Source organism: Apteryx rowi, unplaced genomic scaffold, assembly GCF_003343035.1.
Source record: "Apteryx rowi isolate R43461 unplaced genomic scaffold, aptRow1 scaffold_327, whole genome shotgun sequence".
Classification (NCBI taxonomy): Eukaryota; Metazoa; Chordata; class Aves; order Apterygiformes; family Apterygidae; genus Apteryx; species Apteryx rowi.
The window spans coordinates 90,655-102,705 of record NW_020449719.1 but is presented as its reverse complement, the minus strand read 5'-3'; the positions used below and the strand labels follow the sequence as shown (position 1 = coordinate 102,705).

The window sequence follows — 12,051 nt, the reverse complement described above, 5'->3', positions numbered from 1 at the left end:
TCCAGAGTCCTTAGTGCACTTTGTATCTGGAAACTCCTTATTTAGCACACAGACAGAACTACATTAGTGGTCCATGAAGTTCCAGCAAAGACTTAAGATAAAACTGACTCACTTGTGCAAATAAATAAAACAGGTGGATAATTACAGCTCATTAAGTTCAAGACTGCAGAGAAAATAATTGATCATTTAAAATAATGCTTCAAACTTTTTTTGTTAAGTATTTTAAATTAAAAAATGTGGAAGGAGTTTTGTACTAGAAAGCATATCGACGAGGTCAGTAGTTAGGTATATTTACTCATGGCTGTGGAAACAATGTAAAGTCAGTGGATCAGCATAATTAATAAGATTATATTTGTTTCTTTAGTCTCTATCATAATGTGTGTCAGTGCATCCACTGCCAGCAATGGATAAGATTCATAAACAGAAAGAAAAAACACTATCTCCTGTTGTTCAAGCATTCAAAACTTCTAACCACTAATGTGGCACATTTATTCAGATGCTACTTCATTTATTCAGCTTTGAAGACTTAAACACAGTCCAGGTTTTAACTTTTGCAAAAAGAACTTGTTATTTAGGATACTTGCTTATTGCAGTATATACATCTTTAAATAAGAAACTGTTTTTGCAGTACTCAGATTCCATACAATACTGTAAGCTTACAAAAGTAGAACTGTACTGGCTTCCTTTAGACACTGCAAGTTGTGTTTTTATGTACTTCAGTTTCTCTAATTGACTTGGAGTATTTAACTCCAAGGATACAGAAGAGAACAATGTATCTTTACCATGTTAAAATGATGATTCTCTATGCATTTCCTGTACTTTATTATATATTCTTATACAGTTTTCAGTGAGTGGCAGCTGGGGCCATCAACTTGTGGCATTTGCATAACATTATCAAGASAACTTTTTGATGTTCCAGAATTACCGCTTTGAAATGTCATGATTTTGTTACACAAAGAAAAGCAAAATTTGCAGTTCTGCAAAAAGTTATACAATCTCTTACAAATTTGTACTTCTTATAGAGAGATAGCTCTAAAGACCTAGAAATTGCAACTCTTGAAGTACATCTACTATTTTCCTACACTTCTGTACTATTTAGAGCTTGGCAACAAAAATGGAGGTAACTTTTCTACCAAGAAACTCCAGCTATAACTTTGTCAGAAAATTACTGACACAGTAATTTTATTAGTTGTTACCAAATATCTACTTTTAAAGCATGCGGAATTTAGTTCAGAAAAATTAATCTTTGGCCTGGATTTCTTATGGTATTTGAGAACAAAAATATGGAGAACAGTTTGTGGGGTATACGATCTACTTAAACAGTTTTAAGTTTTATATAGAATCATCAAAGAAGAACTCCAGTGAACTGATGTGCTTTTCAAAAAACACATTTGGTCTAAATATAACAATTTCACTAAAAGTCATCAAAACCCACAACATCTAAAAGAATGCATTTGTGTTTTGAAATCGAAGCACTTCAAAATCAATTTCCCTATATTAGCATAAGTATCACAATATGAAACAAAAAAACCTGAAAGATATCCTGATTTGTATACAATCTACCTTCATCTTTATGTATATTCATATACATAGATACATACATACACACATAGTGATATTTGGTGCTACTTAAAATGAAGCAATATTGCAAATATTTCCTAAATTCAGTGWACTCAATCTGCCAGAGCCCCATATAGAAAGCTGTTAGTATAGGATCAAAGAAAGACTCCTTACATCTAAGGTTTCAACTCTGTACATATGGAAATCCTGGCAGTAGAGATTTTAGAACATTTCTAAACGTGGAGCAGAGGATCGGCTCTAATACATATTCAGTCTTCTCCCTGATATTCAGAAGTGCCAAGCATTCAACAACAACTGCTTCAATAATGAAAAGAGTCTGTTATGGCTCGTGCTTTAAATTTGGAGAAGACAGAGAGAAAACAACTCCTGTAAGATTCACTCTGGGAACTTATTAGAGCCCTTTTATCAGTATGCACTGAATTACATGTTTACAGAGTCTTTACATGAGTAATCTCTTTTTAGACAGCGTATCATTACTCAATATCCTGGTTTGTAAAGAGACATCACTGTAACAGAACTTCATGAATTAGCCAGTCAGATGTTTCTTAAATCAACAATAAAATATGCCCTTGTCTTTCTGCTTTCAAGTACTATGGTTGCAAGTGTGTGAGGCATTGGTAATTTTAGGTACAAATCTTTTTTAAAACTTAATTATTTTTATTTTTTACAAAGAATTATAAAATGTATATAAGATGATGAAAAACTCATTTATCCTTTTAAGATTTTTATCCCTAGAGAACTTCTTGAAAAACATTATTTGAAAAATAAAAATCATAGACTCTGCAAAGTACAAAAATTTACATCTTTGCACAGTTCCTGTGCTTTAGTTGTACTGTATTCATTATATACATATATACTAATTTGTGCTTTTAAWTACACAAGTTTATACTAAACTTATAAAATTAAGTCAGAGATAACTACGCAAAAAGGATCTGGGAATAGCAGGAAACTCAACAAAACCATAAGTTAAAAAAAAATCTAAAATATACCATTTTAGTGAGCCTACTTCAGAGTAGGCTATCAATATTACAATTTGCTAAACTAACGCCAAATGTTTACAGCTAAAAATGAGTTTTGTCTGCCTCCAACTCTTTAAATATTTAGTATGCATATCTGAATGCAGTAACATTCTCATCCACATCAAAAAAGTCTTCATTTACATATGAACTCATTTGTCTTCAGACTTGCTCTTAGCACTTCAGTTTCCTTCCAGTTTCTAATACAAAAATAACAACAAAAAAGAACACAAAAGACAATATTGAGCATGTAACTTGGACAAATATCAATCCATCACAGTTTAAAAAAAAGACAGAATCCAGGGTACAAAATTACTCTGATGATCTTTTTTCCTCTAGCTAAATTTTTGGTTCTTAATGTAAACATCTCGCAATCAAGAACAATCACATTTGCTTATCTGTCAAATCAATCTAGAGCTTTGCTTTTAACACACTATTTAAAAGTTTTAAGGACAGAAAAGTTTACATGCCTGTACCTGGAGAACTCTTGATCATTGTAGAAATAGCAAAGCCTGTGAGATAAATTACTTCTGTCATCCAGTAGACCTACTTTAAAATATTTTACAATATATTATTTCAACYGTTTCCTCTACTTTATACTTTTATATATGCTAATATATACTTTTATACTTTATATGTTCTTACACTGACCAATTCACACTGGTTTTAACAGCTATAATAAAGCACTAATCAGTGTTATGAATCAGAAGATGCAATTTCTGCATAAAGCTCTCACTCACAGAACTGAAGGGTTTTGAAGAGAACTCCTGATATGTGGACATACCTTGTCCAGTGTGGATGTCACATTCAGAAGTTCTTGAAAATTTCTAGATCTTTAGGGGGTACCGGAGGTGTTTTGTTCCAGTCATCTTCAGGATAAGCTTCAAAATTGGATGTATCCCCATCATTGGATACTTTCGGCACTATAGGAGGCTAGTCAGAACAAGCAAAACAAAAATATAAATGGTTTCTCAATCAGCCACTTTCCATCATATTATTAAAGAAGAAATTTTGTGAAAAATTGATTTAAAAAAGTGATACAGATTTATGAAAATTCACAGCTTTCACCAATAATGAATGGCAAAAGAGAGAGAAGCCTGTAGCCTGTGGTTAAAAAACACTTTTATAATACAGATACCTATTTTATTTAGCCCTCTAATTCTAGCTGCTATGAAAATAAAAGATAACTGCAAAAGAATTCATTAAAGTTCCAAGCATGTTCTGTTATAGCATAGTCTGTCACTCTCCTTTCCCCTCCTACCCTCCCCTTCAGCCAACCAGCAAAAAGAAACATAATCACGTTAGGCCCCTTTCTCCTAAAAAGAAATGAGTCCTCTTGATAGCAGTGTGGGTAAAAGCTCTGTAATTGAAGGGGGGGAGAGAGGGGAAACCCACACATATCTTTCCAATTGACTGCTTTTAAGGAGGTTGCAATAACTACTGCATGCTTCTCACTACCTTTTTTCTAGTCTAGCAATGAATTCAAGAGGGAAAAGAAAGTGCTCAACTGTAAAAATTGTGATTTCACAAGGATGTCTGCAAAAGAACCTGACATTCAAATGACACATTTTCACAGTTTTACTTTCAAAGGACTTAATAAGTATCTTATGGTGTTGATAGCTTTTGCAAACATCAGACCTCATGTAATTACATTCATAAACCCTTCTCTTTCACCCTCTTCCTCCTACTGCCATATGCTTTATATTTTATTAGAGCATTTATCTGAGTTGAACTTGGAACAAAAATTTAAAGCCTAGAGTAAATAATTCCCACAGATTTTCAATGGAAAAAAACAAAACAAAACAGTCACTTCACAATAGTTATTTACAAAATCCTAAGAACTTTAAATTAAATCCTGTATTATGTAATGCAAATCAACTTCACATTAGATAAATAAAGTAGGGATTTTTAAACTTGTTTATAGCAAATGCATCATGTAAACAGACATTCAAATAAAGTAATTCTACTGCATAAAAAGGCAAAATGCATATATATAAATAGCAATGTGCTCAAATATCCACACACGCTCATACACAAACAATAGGCAAAAAAGCCTCAGCAAACAGTTTAAATGAATGATAATATCTGGTTGCCACGGCCTATAGAATATTTTGAAGAATATACCTTCAGTTTTCTTTGAGGTACAGCGTCCCAATCTATAGACCTGAACCATCGATGTCTCTTCACATCATCTGCTCCATTCTTTAAAGAAAAAGGAAAATAAATGTTTAAAGAAGTTGCATATATGCCAAAACATGTATTTCATCACAAAAACTGTGGCATCAAGGCAGACTAAAGGTCCATCTAACCCTATATTCTCTATCAGGTGGTAACCAGTAAAAGATTCTATAGGACAAGTTCACAGTGTTACTTCCTACCATCTCCTGAGTTCCAGCAATAATATCCAAATAAAATTTTAACTTTTTTTTAAAGCATTCTTCTGATACAAAAAAGATCAAAAAAGGCTTTCTGTAGGAAAAATATTACAAAAATATTAATTTGACCACAGAAAATATTACTTTGGCCTAAAATATTAATTTATTTCTACAGAAATATTAATTTGACCTAAAATGATTTAATATATAACAAATTCAGAAAATTTTGTATCAGGTCAACGTAAATCAAAAGACTGTTCAAATCTCTCAATTTGGCTACTGATCTGGTAAAAAACTAACAGACAAGCAAAGAAAACCAAACCACTGTTGTACACAGTTCAACCATTCACTGCAGTTCTGTTCACTTCTGTTTTCTCCAGTGTTTTAGAGAATGTCTCTTATTCACATATAACTGAGGGTTGATGGTGTCTTAAACTTATGGCTAAGAAATGCTTAATTCTAGGACCTACATATATATCAATATATTTAAGGAGCCTGAATGACTGTTCATCCTTTACCTGCTTCAGCAATGTGCAACATAATTCATGCTTTAGGCTAAACAAAAAAGCTAACAACCCCCACCCCCCCCAAGTTCTACCATTCTCTGCCCAGTGAAATGGAAATTTTAGCTGTTTTTAAACACCTAAAGGATTAAGCAAGCTAATTTAGGTATCTGTAACACTGTAAGCATCATAACAAGTCAATGAATATAGGGTTAACTTACTGTGCTAGAAGGGTAAATTAACCTACCCTTAGTTTTGTGTTGCTCTGGATAGTCTGTCACAGTATCTGTGCTAGTTCACAAACAGCTAACTTCTTACAACGCTACCAACCATAACTACAACTTAGCTGCATAATCACATCAGCTTGTAATACAACTGTCCTCCTCTTGGCATCAGACATAGCACCTCATCAGGACACCTGACAAAATACGCAGGATTGCTTTGTGTTGCTCTTTGACAAATCAGATACAGATGTATATTCGAGGTAGGCTGAGATGCTACCTGATCCTTGTGAGCATATTTTTGACTAGTAAGCCACTTCCTCCAGAAGTCTACAAGATGACACCAACAACAATTCTTCCTGGCAGAAGGAAGACTATTTGACTGTGCTTAATCAGCCCAACCACCAAACTATCAGGACAAAAATGACCAAACATCACAGTACAACACCAACCTCTATGTGTCTAAGTAAATATGAAGCCTCAAATTTGTTTAGTGCCCCTTCYGGGGTTAAACACCTCCAAAGGAAGAACCAAATCATTTGGGTTCTCTCAGTCCTACAGGGTTTACATTAGACCAGAAACACAGTGCTCAGTCTTCAAATCAATCAATAAACAGGTAGTGGGCTTTGGGGRCAGGGGGAAGAGGCAGGCAGGGGCATGAGGAAGGGGGGGGGGTGCACACGTCTGTGTGTGCACAAATCAAATACAGATTAATCCTGATGGTATGAGTAAGATTTTCAGAAACACAGTTAAATTTTGCATTTAGGACAGCACAAAAAATCAGGTATGGGAAAATGTATCTCAGTTTTGTGCTTACAGAAATGAACAAAAAACATAAGAATTTTTCTATATCTTTCCTATAGATTTCTTCCAACCCTGTGCCTTGTTCTGCATGACATAGCACTTTATACTGACCTTCATATTTCCTAATCGTCTTGTCCTATCAACCACAAGCAGCTTCTTAATAAGGTCTCTGCAGTAAAGAAAATATTATACATTTTGTTAAACAAAAGCAAATTACATTTGCTGCCATACAAATGTTACAGAATGTGAGCATACTTCCCTTTGACTAGCTAATACTGTGTATAATTTACCCAGCCATTTCTTTCATACTTCAAAACAGTTAGTTAAGAGTGAATGATAAAAAGGGCAAAAGGGGGTAACCTGGTCTAAAAGGAAATAACAAGATTTATTCCAAGTCTCTTTCAAGAAGCTACACTGCAAAGGAGACAAAACCTGTCTCTCTCTCTTTTGTAGTACTGTATCTTTCTTAGCATTTTGCTGGGCTTTTCAAATTTCAAAACATATCTCAAATCTATTTGCAGAACATAACTATAAAGCATATCAAAATAAAAACACAGATGTAAAGCTGCACCTCCAATTTTATAAATTYATATTTAAGTTTCTGTGATAGTTAAATATTCAGAGAAACCACATAAGAGCTAGTCATCTGCCTAAAGCTAGTAACATTCACAAGTTCTCATTTCATTGCAAACGAAAAGCCTCCTTTGAGGCTAGTTCATTGAACAACTCTACATGAAGCTATATTAACATTTTAAAAGATGAAGGTAAGTTTAGAGACAGAGGACTTCATTTGTAACAGCAAAGTACTTTAAATATCAAGCACCAAACAACTCCAATATAAATCAACATGAACACCACAGATATTGTTGAGTTAAATCCATTACATATGGGTTAAGAGAAAATCTGGCTGCATATTTTTATAAGCAGTTACTTTGTATCTCAAAGATTATTTCGCTATTTACGTTCAGCACAATGCAATTTTGCTCTCATTGCATAAACTACCAAAAAGAGGAAAAACAGAACAGTTTAGCCATCCTTCCTGTTTCTACAGCCTAAAATAGACATAAAAAAAATACAGTACTGCATGAAACTCTGGGGAACTAAAGAACATGGTAAATTCTGACTTTTAACCATGCAGAAGGCTTTGAAAAAAAGAAAAAGAAAGCAGCTTTATTAACAGAAGAAAGGCAAGCAAAAAGGGCATATCTGCCTTCCCCCTACCCCAAATTGTAACACCTACCAGTCTCCCCCCCAAAAAATATTATGTCATGTACTCTAGAAATCACAAAAGCATACACATAAAGAATATATGAACTGAGACAGAATGTGTTGGACTGTTTGAAAAGCTGTCGTATTTGGCAGGGATATAATTCTAAAACTCAACTGGAAAATATTCAATTGCCAGATAAAAGGAGAATAAAAAAAGTCAAAGCAGAAAGCAATTTTCTAAACTCTCATGATCATTCCATCCAATCAGCGTTTGGATTAGATTGAATCATGTGACTGAATCCTTTTACGGTCACCCTCAGAGAAATACCTCCTTCTAGTTCTTTACGGAGAAGACTACTTTTTATAGAGAAGACTACAATAGCTATAATAAAAATTTTCAATTAAAGTAGGACTGAAAAGCAATCCAGAAACCCAGAACCAGATTCACAGACCATATGATCAAAATTAATTCATGAGGTTTGCTTCTCCTATACAACTAGAGAATATGCAACAGATGATTCTTGGCTTGCTTTAAAGATTCATCTTGGAATTGCRCAGCTATAGGATGAGCTTACTCAGTGATACCGTGTTATCACTGAAGAAGAACACACCTGCTGCATTCAGTAAAACAAATAACCATTAAGCCACATCAAGTAATAGCTAGTTTATTGTTTCTTTATTACAGAGTTTCCCAAGTATAGTTTAGAAATGATCATGTTAAAAATCAATACAATAAATACGCTGCTGTATGTATACATATTTATATGTATATATGGGGGATGAAATTCTATATCAAGGTATTCCCAGACCAATGACCATTAGGCTGCTGTAGCACTGACATTATGTTTTGCACTTTCCAAAACTGTCTTTGCCAAGAAGAGTTTACAACAGCAGGAAAGAAAAATGAAACAGCACGGAATAACTTATGAACTCATGAGTGGCCAAAGAAACAGGTGGAATATCAATTAATACTTTGTTTTACCAGAAGTGACGTAGTGCAAAACTATGCCAACAACCTCCTATTTCAGAACTACTAGTTGGTTAACTAATTATCATATTCATGGTAGAAGAGGGTCTTCAGAAGATATTTGACCTAATGGTCAAATGCATTAAGGACTCCATATATACAGAATAATGGACTTACAGAAAACATCTGATCAAACAGTAAGAAAACTAGCAAAAGGGACACAGTAGAGAGCAATGTGAGAAGAGGCTAACTTAGGCCAGAAGAAACAACAGTTATACAAGATCTTATAATATATTAAGAGACAATGAATGTCATATGATAGAAAGGAAAATTAAAGTGGCAAAAATTCAAAAAATAAAATAGCAAGGTGGTGGTGGTGAGAGAGCAGAAAATTTTCAGCTAACAGGTTGTGTAGTAGATCTTGGTAGAAAAGCTTTCTCAGGGTGCAACAGTAACTGCGGGGAAAACAGCCTGGCTGCCTAAAAGCAGACAGTTAAAGTTCAGTTCTTCCAAATACTGGATTACATTAACATTTTAGACATAGCCTGGATGTGACAGATAGAACCCAATATATTCCCCATCCCTGCTGAGATACCAAGTGATAGGAAGAAGGGAATGAAACCAAAGGGGATAAAAGGAAAGGGAGAAGCAGACTGACTTATTAGGACAAGACAATATAACTTAAAGCACTAAGTTAATGGTGCAGAGATGTCAAAGACCATCCATTCATTTCTGCATGTTGTGGTTTAAAAAAAAAGGGGGGGGGGAGAAGGTTGGAACAAGAGATGCATTATGCTAACAGTTTTCTGTAGAAAGAAGCTGAAGCCGTGCAAGTGGATGAGATCACCCCAAAACAAGTTGTAAAAGGTGAAGAACCTAATCCAAATCCCATGAGATCCTTTAAAGGCAGGCGCGTAATGGGAATGAACTTCCAAGCACACACTGAAAGAACATCTAGATGATGAAGAAAAACTGGGAAAGAAGTGTAGTAACAACTATGTTGATTAACATTGCCTACACTTCATTGATGGCCACATCTAGACTGAACATCAAGATCTAAATATACACACTGACTACCACAACTAGAAAACTTCATAGCATCAGGCATCCTCTAGATAGTCCAGATCAGTAAGTGTTGGTCTGTGAATGTTGAGTATGAACAGATACTAAGAGCACCCCTACATTTACATGTTTTCACCATGTTAGACAGGTTGTTAGTAACAACAACCTACTTTGAGCTGTTCATCTTTCTGCACACTCTCATAATTTAGTACACACAATATGTTTGGAGATACTCAGTTTTTCCTAAGAAAAATTGGGTTAGGAAGACTAGGCAAGGAGACAACACTAAATTGGAAACAGCATCTAAATAGTAAGTGAAAGCTCTGTTAACAACACGCACAAATATGACACACTAATCAGCCTAAGCTGATGTAAACATGCTTCATTCAGTGCAACTTATGATTCAATGAAGGCTTACAAAATCCTTCCTGAAATGATTATTTTTGCAAGAAGCTCTTTACCAGAAAGTAGAATTCATAGAAGTTCAGAGAAAGTGAGACAGATGCTATTAGATTTGCCATACAGCATTTTGTCTATCTACCTAGCAGTTACAATAAACAAATCCCATCTCTGCAGGGCACTTCCATCAAAACACCTTGAATGATAAACCTGGGTATGTAAGAGTAATTTCCTGTCCTCATTCAATCATTTGTGCCTCTGAGGAGAAACTTCATGTTAAAACTTGTACTTCCTCTGTTACAATATTTACGTTAGCACGGCTAACAGAGGCAGCGAACAGACGCAGCAGTTTGCGCAGCAGTGTCTGGGCTCTGCTTAGAACTTCTGAGGACCTTGCTGGAAGTTGTGGGGGCTTTCTGGGGACCCCCGAGGAACTTAAAGGTGATTGCTGCTAAGAGGAAAGGCAGCTAGGCAAGGACAGCTACAGGAGGCCTTAACTTCTCCTGGGAGAAGCTCTAGCTAGGTGTAGCTGCCACTAACAAGCTCTCTTGGTTGCCCCTGATTAGAGGGAGTTGGGGGGTCTTTGATCCAGGTGGCCCTGATTAGGGTGGGTCAAGCACCCTGCGAATCAGTGCTAGGGAGAGCCCTATATAAGAGCCAGGCCCAGAGCACAACAAACAGAGGCAGCAAGCAGATGCAGCAGTATGTGCAGAAGGGTGCAAGAAGGCACCTTCACTTCCAGTCAGAGTAGTGTACACTTCCTCAGATATGGTTATGACATACCCCAGTAGCTGTTGGAGTCGCTGCATCAGTTGTGTCAGAGGCTGGGACCCAGACAGACCCTCTGACAGCTGATGCAGCTCTACAGGTCTCAGGCTGCAGGGAGTGCTTAGGGCCTCCCCAGGAGGCCTGGGCTGACAGTCAGCTCTCCTGCAGGAGGTGTGCTGCTGTTGACAAGTTGTGTCGTCAGGTAAGGGAGTTATGGGAGGAAGTCAGTAGGCTGCATAGCATCTGAGAGGATGAGCAGGAGGTAGACAGGGTATCCTCATAAAGCTCCAGGAGTCCCAGCCCCCCACAGCAGTRGAGTTGCTGGAGGGCTCTGCCGTGTGAAATGGTACATCATAACACCGTAGAAGGAAGCTGGAAACTGGTCACTTCTCATAGGAGGAGAAAGGTTCTTACTCCTCCTGAAGACCTACAATTGATAAAGAGGTTTAGTGCCCTCCAGGCTAACGAAGAGCTGGGCATGGCTTCAAGGGAAGCAACTGGGACAACAGACCCTGTGCCTTGCGGGAACACCTGGAAGAAGCAGTGAGTGATTGTTGTGGGGGACTCCCTGCTGCAGGGGATGGAGACACCTATCTGCCRACCTGACCTCTTGTCTAGAGAGGTTTGTTGACTGCCAGGGGCTTGAATAAGAGGTGTCATAGAAAGACTGCCAAGGCTTGTCCACATGTCAGACTATTACTCTGCTGCTCTTCCATGTGGGCACTAATGATACCAAGGGCAAATTGGAAACCATCAATCAGGATTTCAGAGCTCTGGGGATGGTGGTCAAGGGTCTGGGAACCCAGATCATTTTTCCCTCAATCCTGACAGTGAGGGGGATGGATGGGAGGAGGAGGAGTAGACAGATTTTCCAAGTTAACAACTGGCTGCGCCGCTGGTGTTGGCAACAGGGTTTTGGTTTCTATGACCATGGGACCCTGTTTGAAGATTGACAACTGATGGGGAGAGATGGGATCCACCTCRCTAAGCGGGGCACGYGGGTCTTTGCCAACAGGTTGGCCAACCTGGTAAGGAGAGCTTTAAACTACGAAAGATGGGGGAAGGGGAGAGTTATAGTGACAGGGTAGTWGGCAAAAGACAGCACAAGTCAGGACGCCTCCAGCAGGTGCGTGAAGCCAAGGAAGT

The 12,051-nt window shown here is 37.0% G+C and overlaps 1 protein-coding gene across 1 annotated transcript in view; it reads right to left on the bottom strand.

Annotated features, from left to right (window-relative positions):
• Nucleotides 1-6: 6 nt before the first annotated feature.
• The window catches only part of PRKX (protein kinase X-linked), a 34,292-nt gene continuing 22,247 nt past the window's right edge, over nucleotides 7-12,051 (bottom strand). The window contains exons 7-10 of the mRNA XM_026071537.1: nucleotides 6,612-6,669; nucleotides 4,722-4,799; nucleotides 3,382-3,530; nucleotides 7-2,797 (exon numbers count right to left, since the gene is read on the bottom strand). Coding sequence (XP_025927322.1) covers nucleotides 3,405-3,530; nucleotides 4,722-4,799; nucleotides 6,612-6,669 — 262 coding nt within the window. The 3' untranslated portion in view covers nucleotides 7-2,797; nucleotides 3,382-3,404. The remainder of the gene's footprint in view (nucleotides 2,798-3,381; nucleotides 3,531-4,721; nucleotides 4,800-6,611; nucleotides 6,670-12,051) is intronic.